The sequence below is a fragment of the Echiichthys vipera genome (assembly GCF_963691815.1).
Source record: "Echiichthys vipera genome assembly, chromosome: 14".
In the NCBI taxonomy this organism is placed as follows: domain Eukaryota; kingdom Metazoa; phylum Chordata; class Actinopteri; order Perciformes; family Trachinidae; genus Echiichthys; species Echiichthys vipera.
In genome coordinates, this window is record NC_139839.1 from 8057574 (window position 1) to 8069685 (window position 12112).

Genomic DNA, 12112 nt, shown 5'->3' on the forward strand with positions numbered 1-12112 from the left:
GATATGATTGGCATTTTATTCAAGCAAAGGCGATATTATGAGACGTTTTTTCCTATTTCCTATGTTGTTCTCTGTTGTCTTCTCACTGCAGCTAAAGTGCTGCGTTGCTTGGCAACAAAATAACAGCCACAATGAAAACCCACTAAACATTTTCTTATATTTATGAAAAAATCAGCAGTGATGCAACACTTAGAAATAGATTAAGCAGTATGTATCCGATACAAAACGGAATGAGAGCGTTTGAGGAGCACTTGAAGGCACCATAGAACAAGCTTGAGAGGATTTGTAATGAGGAGAAAGCGCCACCCCATGGTAACTGAAAAAGTTACCTAAATAACAAACTACATTATAAAATACAGTTCAGTTACAATGTGTTGGCACATCATGCACAACACATATTTCCCTAAAGTCTAATTTACTATTGGACAAGGCTAAATGAATGTCATATACACTCTATATATTTAGTCATTGTGTTTTGTATTTTTATTTTTGTTCCCTTTTCCCTTGAATGTTTAATATATGTTTTTAAATAGATTTGTTTTACATTATGATGTAATGTTTACTTGTGTGGACGCCAGGAAGAGTAGTTGCTACCTTAGCAGTGGCTAAAGCCTCATAGATAAATAGATAAATAAATAAATAAAAGTATGTCTTACAAAACGGGCAAAACACCTGCGAATTGTAATTTATAATATTATAATAATAATATACATTAGTGATGTGATTGTAGTTAATTAATGTTACAAAATGCAAAAAACAATAAAAATGTATTTTAAATAAAACTAATGCTTGCTAAAATATCCATAAATCTCAGAATAATTGAGTGTGTTGATAAAAAATAATAATAAAAAATCGAACACATTTCAGTTTCAACAAAATCTGAACATCCCTTTGTCTTTTATTATTACTATTAATAATAATGATAATAATAATAATAATAATAAGAAGAAATTAAACACATTTCTGTTTCAACAAAATCTGAACATCCCTTTGTTTTGAGCTGAGTGGAGAAAAACTGTGGAGGTTGATGTGATTGTAGTTGGTTTTCTTCTCAGATGAGTTATACTCCCCTACAAAACAAAAGTTCAGTAACTGCGAAAAAATAAAGCAAATAAAAAGGCTCTAAAGTTTCTTGAATGTCTCAACAAATGAAAACTTGGCACATTAATGATGGGCTATGGTTTGCCATTGAATCATTCTTAAATAAATAAATCCTAACCTCAATACTTTCAGGTCCAGAATTGTGTTGAAATCATGTTATAAGTGATTCCGTGGTTACTGCTATATGGCTTTGTAGGGCGGTAAACACAATATTTATAAATATATAAACAATAAGAACATAAATAAAAATGTACAACGACAGTAAAACATAAAACAAAGGATTAAAGACGAACACAAACAAATGAAAACAAACAAAAGATGTGATTATAGTTGCTCAATGTTCACTGCAAAAAACGATAAAAATATATATATTTGAAAAAAGCATTTCCAATTTGCATTATCAAATAAAACTATGATACTATGATTCTTAAAAAATGAAAACAGGGTTAGATAAACAGGAACATCAGCCTCGGCGCGCCCCCCTTTCTCCTCCCGTACCTGACAAAGCGCTCGTCAGCCTCCGGGCGGCAGCATCACGCTCACCGAGTTGATCCGGAGATCTCCAGCCGCTGTTGGTGCCTCCGCGTCTGTCAGGCCCTGCTGTTGACTACAGAGGAATTTGTTTTTTTACCTCTGGATCCGAGTTAAAAACATTTACGGTACGTGTGGTCTTTTTTGTAACATTTCATTCACGTTTGGAAAATTGAGAATCAAATCTTTGTACATTTTGTTTACATCTTTGCGTGAAAGCCTCGGTGTGGTTGCTAAGAGGCCTCGCTGACGTGTGTAGTGCATGGTAATGCTAGCTCACTATTTAGGCATTGACGCAACATTATATTATATTTTTTAGCGGTAATAACACACAATGCGATGTATATGTATATATCTGTTGGGTTTAACACACCAACATGGCGCTGTATGCATTAACAAACATCCCTTCGGTTTATTTTCAACTCAATAGCAAGCTAGCTGTTAGGTTAGCATTGCCGTTGTTTAGCCGACGAGCTAAATGTATCGTTGGTTAGCTTCGAGGTAGCGCTGTAAAGCTAACTATCTGTCGTTTGAGTTGATAATGCTAACAACAACGCTCGCGTAGGTAAAGTTTATTTATGTTTACATGTGTACCAGGTTTATCGTCACTGCTAAAGCCACTTAACTCTTATTAATGGTGTATAACAAGTTGTCAATTAACCACCATGTCAATATTAGCTTAGCTAGCGTTAGCATTGGAACTGACCAGACGTTGTCAACCGTTTGTCACCTTCTGTGATTCACATACTTAAACTGTTCATTTGTTACGAACATGTATACTTACCGACAAACTGTGGGAAGATAGTAGTAGATTTATTTTGGATGAGATTTCCTTTAACTTTGAACTGTTAATCGAAAAAGTGACATGTTTTGTCAGGTACGATGCTATAGCCTTAATGGAAATAATATTTTCTACTAAAAAAAATAAATCAACTCTTGCTTCCGCCCTAACTTGAAGCTCTTTTATTTAGTTTTTGGTCAACGTTTCGGTCTTTTGACCTTCATCAGGACCCAGTATTACACCTGCTCTTCACAGGTGTGTGTGGTTGTCAGTGGAGTGACTTCATTAGAAACAGGCAGAGAAACTTAGAGCTTGACACATACAAACATAGCCCATTTTGGACTGTAATAGAAAGCATATAGATATCTAAAAAAAAAGAGAAAAAAAGAATCATATATATATATATATATATATATATATATATATATATGTATATATATATATTCTTACCAACATCCTATATTTATAATGGGGGGCAATACATAATACAGACTGACCTTCACTCTTCACGGAAATAACATTAATGTTTCAATCATGTAATGGTAAATAGGTACAAGTAATTATACATTTATTTAATAAGATAAATGTGGGAACTATCTTTACAAACATGCACTCAAGTTTAATTCACCATTAATACCGAAGTTGGTCCCAAAACTTTGAAGTTCTGTGATCCAAAAGGCTTCTCGTCTTAGATCACCACCCACCACGTCCCGGCAGGACTCTTTTTTTCAATGCCACAGCAGCTAAAGGCTGTAATGATGATTAGCTTGTTTAAAGTGAACTGCTACTGGATTGTCTGGGTTGTTATGGCGTATAGCTGAGTGATGCTCTGCCATTCTTACATTTAATGCTCATGTCATGCCCACACACATTTTAGAGCAGCTACATCTAATCAAATAAATGACACCTGTTATTGAGCATGAGATAACTCCTTAGATCTTATATTTTTTTACCAGTTAAAGGGTGTAAAAAGGTATTGCACTTGGTTGTGCAATTAAACTGTGTGCACCGTCCACATTTATAGTTGCCATCTGGTAAAAAGGGAAGGCCACGTTTGGGTATTTGAAACAGACAATCAGCATGAAGTAGTTTATCTGTTCAATTCTTTCCACGACGAAATGTGGTTCGAGGTTGTGTTTCAAAAGAATATTTTCTAACCGATCTCATGCAAAGTTTTACATTCATAAATGTAAATTTGCCAAAGTAAAACCAGACGTTAATGTGTTGCGATAGAAATGGTGTTATATTAAGACAATTCCAAAAGCCATCCAAACTGTAAGATTATGCTCACTATTAAATGTTTACAATAGTTCATTTTGAATTCTTTAATGACCCCTGGCATGTTTTGTTATTTATTTTTTGTGTGTTTGTTGCTTTACTACCTGTTTGTAGAAAAGTGATGCATTATTGTTTTTTCTCATTTGTAATGAAGAGCATATTGAAAAAAAGTTTACTTTGTTGGTTGATCAACTATGGACCGGCTTATATTCATGTAGCTAAGTTAGCATATTTACACACATTAATAATCTCCTTGTTGTACTCTACAGATAATGCCCACAATAAAATTACAGAGCTCCGATGGGGAAATCTTCGAGGTGGATGTTGAGATCGCCAAACAGTCTGTCACCATCAAGACCATGTTAGAAGGTATATTAAATCATCACCAACCTTTGACTCAAATGTATCACTTAAACACCGACTTTGTGTGATATTTTCCTTTTTGCACCTCCTTGTATTTAAATGAACTAAATTCAAATGTTGGTAGGTATCACAAACTGATGTATGGCATTCATTGATTCTTTGACAGATTTGGGAATGGATGATGAAGGAGATGATGACCCAGTTCCCCTCCCTAATGTAAATGCTGCCATCCTCAAGAAGGTACAGAACACACAACTCACCCATTGAAATACATAAACACATGTATTGTAGCTCATAATCAAATATTTACTGTTCATCTACCACACACACACACACACACACACACACACACACACACACACACACACACACACACACACACACACACACACACACACACACACACACACACACACACACACACACACACACACACACACACACAACCTGTGTGTTCCCTTCTGCCCTTGTTCTTGCCAGTCAGCTAATCATGTTTGTGGGAGCTGAAGGCCGTGAAGGCGCGTTGCTTTTTGTTTCTATGACTACTTTGTGCTTGTGCTTCAGAGCTGCTGTTATTTCCAACCAGAGGGTTTTTATGATGATTTCAGTCATAACTCAGTTGGAGATCTGGGACTCATGCTGATTAAGGATCTTTTTATGAGAGAAACAGGGCACACAATGATACTACACAAAGAACAACACTTTTAGTGTGGTGCTTAAACCCTTGTGCTCCAGTTTGAAGTGCAGTGCGGATCAATGCCATCCATGTATGACTGGTTATGGCTGCTGTAATGTGTTATCTTGTTTTAAACTGGCGTGTGTGTGTGTGTGTCTCCCTCAGGTGATTCAGTGGTGCACTCATCACAAAGATGACCCTCCTCCCCCTGAGGATGATGAAAACAAGGAGAAGAGGACAGATGACATTCCTGTATGGGACCAGGAGTTCCTCAAAGTGGACCAAGGCACCTTGTTTGAACTCATTCTGGTAAATACAGTTTACATTATGTTAGATATACGTTACATTGACCCACATTCAGGTTGACACTTATTTTAACTACAACGATTATATGCTAAACCCGACCCTGCCCCGAACAAAACCATTTATCAGATGTTAACAGCTCAGATTTCCCACCATGTTAATTATGTGGTACAATGTTAATTTATGTACAGATTAACCTTTTTAAATGGATCATACAAAATCTTTAACTAGGGAGAGATCAAGTTATTGGCATACTTGTTTTTGGTGGTCAAAAAAACCCCCCTACATACTTGAAGTGGCTCTTGTGAGTGTTGATCCCAAGTTGCCCTTTAAGTAGTTGGCTTTAAGGCAGCATCATGAGTCGGTTACTCATGTAACATTACTGGAAACATTTTGGTATTTGATACATCTCTCTTCTCTTTTGCTTGAGTGCCTCTTTATGACTTCTATTAAGTTGGTTGTGCATATTTGTTTAAGTGATACTCTCTTCCTGTGGTCGGTTTCATTCACTGCTGTGATAGTGCTGAGCGCTGTGATTTGGTTGACAAAGATTCAAAAGTTTCTTAGCAACAGCTGGAAGATTGGTGGTTTGCTGCTGTAGGGATTTGAAAAGACTGTTTAAAGGCAAAAAGCACAGGGAGTTATCTTCTCTGTGCAGCATGTGACGGTAAACCAGGCAGAGTATGTGAAAGGTAACCTAAGCAGTGCCTTGGAGTGATTGGGAAATAGGTGTTGGGCAAACTGTGGGCTTCCAGAAGTGAAACACAAGTCGGTGTGTGTCCCTCACTTGAGTTGATTACCCCCTCTCTGTCTGTTTGAACATGTTTACGTGTACAAAGCTAGTAAAGGTCAAGGGGTGACAGAGTCGCTCAGTGGGTGCTCCTGTGCCGTATAAAAACAAATGCAAATTGTGTTTGTGAGGTTTAACGGACAATGAATGCAAGTTGTTTTTGGTATCATTGGGATGTGAATGTACTGGAACATAGTGGAAGAGGAGATGATGTCTTTTCATTTCTTGGGCTGCCCCTGACCAACAAATTTCTTGTCTACCTGTGGTCGTCATTTAGAGCGATTAGTTGACTAATCAACGCATATATATGCCCCCCCCCCCCAAAAGTTTAACCTCAGCGACTGAATAACATAATTCAACATAATTAAAACCTAATTAAGTGCGCATAGCCGCGCGCTATAAGTCTGCCGCCTGTTAATGACACCTGCAAATTATTTCATATTCTAATTCTGAATGTGTCAAAAAAAAAATCTTCAAGGAGACTGTGAAAACATGGGCAGGTAGCTAGGCTAACGTTACTCACATGTTTATAAGGTAGGTCTTGTTTGTTGTGGACGAGTGACAGGAGAAGGTTTTCTTGCAAAGATTGAATGTGACCTTCTTGACCCTCCCGACATGATTGCCTGTTAATTATTAACTCTCTTGTGGAAGGGACCTGCCGCCAGTCACATGGATTTCCACTTAATTTTGTCAAGACACGACTCCATATGTTTTTTGTTTTTTTTCCTGCAACCAATAGACTAATGGAATTTTGGTCGGCTAGTGATTTTTACATTTTTTTAAATTTAATTTAAGTGCTTGGTTGACTATTTGGGGGTGGGTAGAAGAAATGAATAAACTCTGCAGTTCACCGAAGAAAGCATCAATTTCTGTCCTGGAGGCAAAACAAAACGTGCGTCTTCACTGCGGTGCCTGAGGCTGTGGGCATGTTCATTAGACCAGATCTCCACCTGGTCTTGTTAAATACATTTTTGCGAGGAATACCTGCCAACCACAGCTGCTTGTAGCTTTTGCCTGGCTTGCATACGTTAGCAGGAAGAGCTGGAGTTAGACGACCTTTGAACTTCCTCGACAGATTTTTGGCTCGGATGTGATCACGACCTCCACCTCCAGATGTGGTATGACCAATCTAATTGCGCACAGCTCTCAAAGCTTTCTGTGACCATTTACACCTTGCATCAATATGCTTTTCATTATCCAGATAAGAGACACAGATAAAGACTGCATATTAATGCCAGATGTAAATGGTACATTAATGATTCATCGCACTGGTACCTGAAACATGACAGCCACACCAATGCAGCCATTTTCTTTCTGAACACCAAATGGTTTTAATTCTCCTGAACATTAATCCCTGGCTGTCAGGAAACGGCGGTAATGAAAATCACCAGTGACTGCACGCGTGCCTTGGGTGGCTGTTGGTATACCTGCAAGTGTTGATGTTTTCCTCGAAATCCTCTAATCTCTTCATGTCACTGTTGTTTTTCCCTTTTTTTAGGCCGCCAACTATTTGGACATCAAAGGTCTGTTAGATGTCACCTGCAAGACGGTGGCCAACATGATTAAAGGCAAAACCCCAGAGGAGATCAGGAAGACTTTCAACATCAAAAACGATTTTACAGAGGAGGAAGAAGCCCAGGTAATTTCCCCGGCCATCATCCGTCTAATAAGAGGAAACGAATAGATCGCTTTGAAGCGAAGATAATCTAAACAACACGCTTTATTCTGTACAAGGGATCAGACCTCTGACCGCTGACCTGCCCTCCAGATAGTTCTGATACTCAGGCCATTTGTCTCCCCTCTCGTCCACAGGTACGCAAAGAAAACCAGTGGTGTGAAGAGAAGTGAAACGGGAGCTCCTGCCAACACTCCACACTGAAAAGGACTTGTACCTGCTAACTGGTTGCACTGGTGTTGTTCATACTTGTCAATATTTACATTTAGTATATTTAGAGCCACACACACACACACACCCTCTCCTCGATTTCTGTATATCAATAGCATGACCATTTTAACTTGCCTGTGTGTTGTTGTTAATTTAAACAAAGAAGCTCTTTTCTGTTTCCACACACACGTGTATTCACCTAAAACAAATAGTCCTGGTTTCATGGCTTTGTACCCTTAAAGATTCGAAGATATTTCCCTATTATTAATCGGTATGGTTGTCTTTTTTACTGGACATGTTTGTTTTTTCTTTTAGGTTAATCGATTAAATAAATGGCTTTTTTGACAATGCAGATGAAAGGGTGAATATTTTCTTTTTGCTCTGTAAGTGCATCTGTTCTGTGAAACCATGTTCAGAGAGGATGGGCTGTTATACGGAAAAGTGAAGTTTGAGGTGGAAAGATGTTTTCTTTTGCGTCCTTTGGACTCGGAAGTACTTGTGTTGTCACACAGCATCGAGTAAGTAGTAGTATTCCTAATTCATGTTGTTTTGAATCGGAAAACGCTCTGATGCCGGCTTTTGGGGATGATGGAACATTCGAAGGACTAAATAAAACACATAAAAAGGCTGGTGTGTGTCGTTTTTGTGTCGAAGGTGCCGAGGAGCACGGTCTTACCAAGTGTTCCGCCAGAGTAGACGTGGATAAGATATTTAAAACACTTTAATACATCAAACAAAAACAAGTCATACATCAGAGGCGTAAAAAATACAAAAGACATCTGCGAGGTGTTCCCACTACACACCTGAACATCCTCAAAACAAAAACAAGCTATTTCTAGCACAAGAGCTCTCTCTGCTGGAGGAAAACAGTTCTGCTGTACAAAAGCTCAGTTTACAGTTTGTCCACAGTGCCGTAAGCCGAGTTCGAAGCTGCAAGCAGAACAGCAAATTAAAGCATTTTAAGTCAAAATATTGTTCTTTTACACTGAAGTTGGAACATGCACGGATTGAGAACGCAAGATATCGCTTGAACGCTGCTGCAGGAACACTTGACCGGAACAAACTGCACAAGAGGACAAACGAACGAATAAAACGTATTGCTTTAAGAAATGGTAGAAACTAAAAAGAACCTTTTTTTTTTCTTTAGTTATTTCGCTTGTTTTCTTTTTTTTACATAAAAACATATAAAAGCTTAATTATAATCGGGGATTCAAACGTTTATAAAACTTTACAACACAATATAATAGTACCCATTTGGTCTCAGATTAGTTTGAGGAGCTGCAAAATGTTCAGTCGGAGGAAAACAGCCGTGAGAAAAGCACCCTCGTCTTTCTCCGAGGGTTTTTTTACACCAGCCAAATATCTGACTTTGAAAATACAAAAACCTTGGAGAGAACATCACAAATGTAACAGTTGATATAGTGAGAGACTGAAAGTGCCTAAAAGAAATAATGTAACTTGCGGCCGGGGAAACTCGTGTATGAGACGTTTCTATTTGCTAAAAATGTTTTTCTTTGTCTGACTGCTGCACAGGTAGTTGTACAGTTGTTTGGTAAATGGAATGAAACTGAAGTCAAACAAAATGGCAGCTAAAGAAAAAGTGGACGTGTCCCTCTGTTCAGAGCTGGGGTGCTGCTGGTCAGGCTGGCTGGTTGTTGGTCTCTTCTCCCCTCTTATTTGGTTTGAGTGATGGTGGTGGGTAATGTGTCAAAGTGACGTATCACAGCTGATGTGATCTGGAAACCCCATACATGATGTGGTAACAAAGAGCTCGTTTACAATACATTTGGTTTGTGATTGTCATGGAGGCTGAAGCACAGAACGGGGCTGGGGAGTTTTCTTTGCAGACATTTCTGAAGAGGCAGCGCTCTCCTCAAGGCAGCAGATGGTGCCAAAGAACCACAGATTATTAGACTCCAGATTAAATGCAGGTCTGCCTCGGTATAACTGGAACTCTTGGTGACTTGCGGGTTTGATTCAGGGGCTGGATCCTCCCAACGATGGGGCTCCGTAAGTCATTCAGTGGACCAGCAGACAAAGGGTTTTCTTCCAAATTTTACAGTTTAGCCGCGCAGACTCTGCTACACTCGGTGTTCCTCATCGACCTTTTAAACAATTAAGTTCATGACCACAAATTTCCAGTATGATTAGGTTCATAGTAAGTATTAACATGTAACTGGTATCACTTTACCAGTGATTGGTGAACCACCGATCTGCCAAATTCCAGACTTTCAGGTTGACAACCTGAATGCTTGATTGAATAATTGATCATTTGACGGAGGCTTTGAGGAGGAATAGACCTCATTGACCTGCTAATGATGGATTCTGACTAGAGTCTTTGGGCGATCCAGCCTCTGAATGGAGACACTCAGTATCTTGGGGAGGATGCTGGCTGTAACCGGGGACTGAAGGATGGCTCCCCCTTCTTCACTACACCGCCCTCAGTCTCTCCCATTTAAGTTTCAATCGGACAAAAGGACCACGCGGTGTAGATAAATGTGAGAATAAAAGCAGGTGCGGAAGATGACCGTCATGGCTCTGGAGGAAGCTGAGGTGAAGGGGTTCAGGGATGTGAGCAGACAGGCGCGATCACTGAGACTCTGTTAGCACTTTGAGAGAAAGTCCTGCGGTCTTGGCGGCCGACAGCACCGTCGTTGAGCCGTGCGTCTGCTTGTCGGTCAGTCCCAGGTGTGTGTGGATGTGTTTGTTTGCCGGCAGACGGAGGTCGCTGCGCTTGCCGGCAGAATGCTGCAGGGGTAAGCGCGTGTGCGAGCGCGTGTGTGTTGGCGGAGACAAGGGAAGGTGCGCTGATGGGGAGGTGGGCGGTGGGGAGCAGCCCGGGGAGGGGGGTAGCTGGTGCTGGTACAGGCGGTGGCGGGCGAGGGACGGGGAGGGGGGAGAGTCTATAGCACTTAAATCTGAAGAAGTTGGGCTGGGACAGCCTCCTCCTTGAAGGTAGCGAATGCACTTCTTTTTCCTCCTAGGGACAGTCAGAGAGAGTTATCTGTGAATAAAGTGTGGATGGTAAACGTCAGCAGGCTTTAATGAAGATGCATCATTCACACTGACGTCATGAACACGGAGACATATGGTCATAATGAACAACAGAAAAGGATTAGTGTCAGTCTATGTACACATGTCAATGAAGAGTTAATGTCCAAAACATCACCAATCCATTTTAGCAAATCTATTTCTCAAATTCTAGGCTCCTAAAATGTATCATCATCGTGTCAGTCACTGTCTTTTATAAGAACAAAGTACAAAGATAATTGTAATTTTGGTGTCAATCTAAGGTAAAATATTAAAGGTCGCTTTAAAGGAATATTTCAACATTTTGTGACATTTGCTGATTTGAAGAAGAAGAGATGAGAAAATTGATGCCACTCTCATGTCCGTGCTAGATTTGTGTTATGGAACTAGAGCTAGTTAGCTTAGCATAAATACCGGGAGCAGGGGGAAATAGCTAGTCTGAGTTCAGAATGATACCCATCAGCACCTCTAATATTGTGTTTACATGAGTACAGAGAAGTCTGTTTTTTCATATCCCCTGTATACAGGATAAATACAAAGAATCTGAGTGCCGCAGCGAGCCTATTTGGGTTTCTCATAAATGGGATATGGTGTTTCCATGCTCGAACACATAAACACGGTTCTCCAAAAGCCTCTATGTGACTTCCTGGAGTGTTGTGGTTGTGACGTTGAGGTTGCCAGGCAACCAGCAGAGATGCTGCACAGATGAATAAATGTTTTCTTTTAAAACTCTATTTGAAACGAGATAAAAAACGAAATAATGACTGAGCTTTAACAATGTTAATAGGTGCATTTTTTTTTTAACTTTGTCAGAGTCAGACTAGCCATTTTTCCCTGCTTACAAACTTAATGCTAAGCTAATAATAATAACAATGTATTATTATTTAATTTGAGAACAGGGAATACCACTAAAATATTATTAACCAACTATTGTATTAGTTTATTTAATACTATCAGTGTAAAACAAATAACCCCCACTTAAACACCCTTCTCCTGCTCGGCACCAAACATATTGCATCTGTCTGAGCAGTGATGTGCTGTGCTTTGGGAGGTGTTACACTCAAAAGCAGACTTGTGTACCTCTGAGAGCAGCATCAAAGCAGTTAACAGGATCCCATGATCATTACCAGAATATGATATGAGTCACCAGGTTTAACCGCAAGGAAAGGCGCTAGGCCATATTTAGAGAGAGAGAGAGAGAGAGAGAGAGAGAGAGAGAGAGACAGAGAGAGAGAGAGAGAGAGACAGAGAGAGAGAGAGAGAGAGAAAGTGATTTCTAAATGTCAGAGTTCACCATCAAACGGTGCCTTTTACCACATCGCATGAATGGAGAGGGTTGAAAGCAGATGAGCATGAGAACGCCGACCAAATGCA

The 12112-nt window shown here is 39.7% G+C and overlaps 2 protein-coding genes across 7 annotated transcripts in view; one reads left to right on the plus strand and one right to left on the minus strand.

The window, feature by feature from the left end:
- Positions 1–1630: 1630 nt before the first annotated feature.
- On the plus strand, positions 1631–8336 carry skp1 (S-phase kinase-associated protein 1). Its single transcript, XM_083927135.1, has 6 exons — positions 1631–1760; positions 3961–4060; positions 4221–4294; positions 4896–5039; positions 7322–7462; positions 7636–8336. Exons 2-6 carry the CDS (start codon positions 3964–3966, stop codon positions 7669–7671), a joined length of 492 nt encoding a protein of 163 aa, XP_083783261.1. The 5' UTR covers positions 1631–1760; positions 3961–3963; the 3' UTR covers positions 7672–8336.
- A 121-nt stretch (positions 8337–8457) lies between these two features.
- Positions 8458–12112, minus strand: part of tcf7 (transcription factor 7) — a 75611-nt gene continuing 71956 nt past the window's right edge. For 3 of the 6 annotated variants that reach the window (XM_083927423.1, XM_083927422.1, XM_083927421.1), the window contains one exon: positions 10491–10688. In XM_083927423.1, coding sequence (XP_083783549.1) covers positions 10621–10688 — 68 coding nt within the window. In that variant the 3' untranslated portion in view covers positions 10491–10620. Of the gene's footprint in view, positions 10713–12112 lie in introns of all 6 variants that reach the window. The other 3 variants (XM_083927425.1, XM_083927424.1, XM_083927420.1) reach the window with 2 other exon arrangements.

What these genes read in the sequence shown, in the direction of transcription:
- skp1 (XM_083927135.1), top strand. Translation starts at nt 3,964, where the DNA reads ATGCCCACAATAAAATTACAGAGCTCCGATGGGGAAATCTTCGAGGTG. An exon ending in CATCAAGACCATGTTAGAAG is followed by an intron (nt 4,061 to 4,220) that starts GTATATTAAATC and finishes ATTCTTTGACAG; the next exon opens with ATTTGGGAATGGATGATGAA. An exon ending in CCTTGTTTGAACTCATTCTG is followed by an intron (nt 5,040 to 7,321) that starts GTAAATACAGTT and finishes CCCTTTTTTTAG; the next exon opens with GCCGCCAACTATTTGGACAT.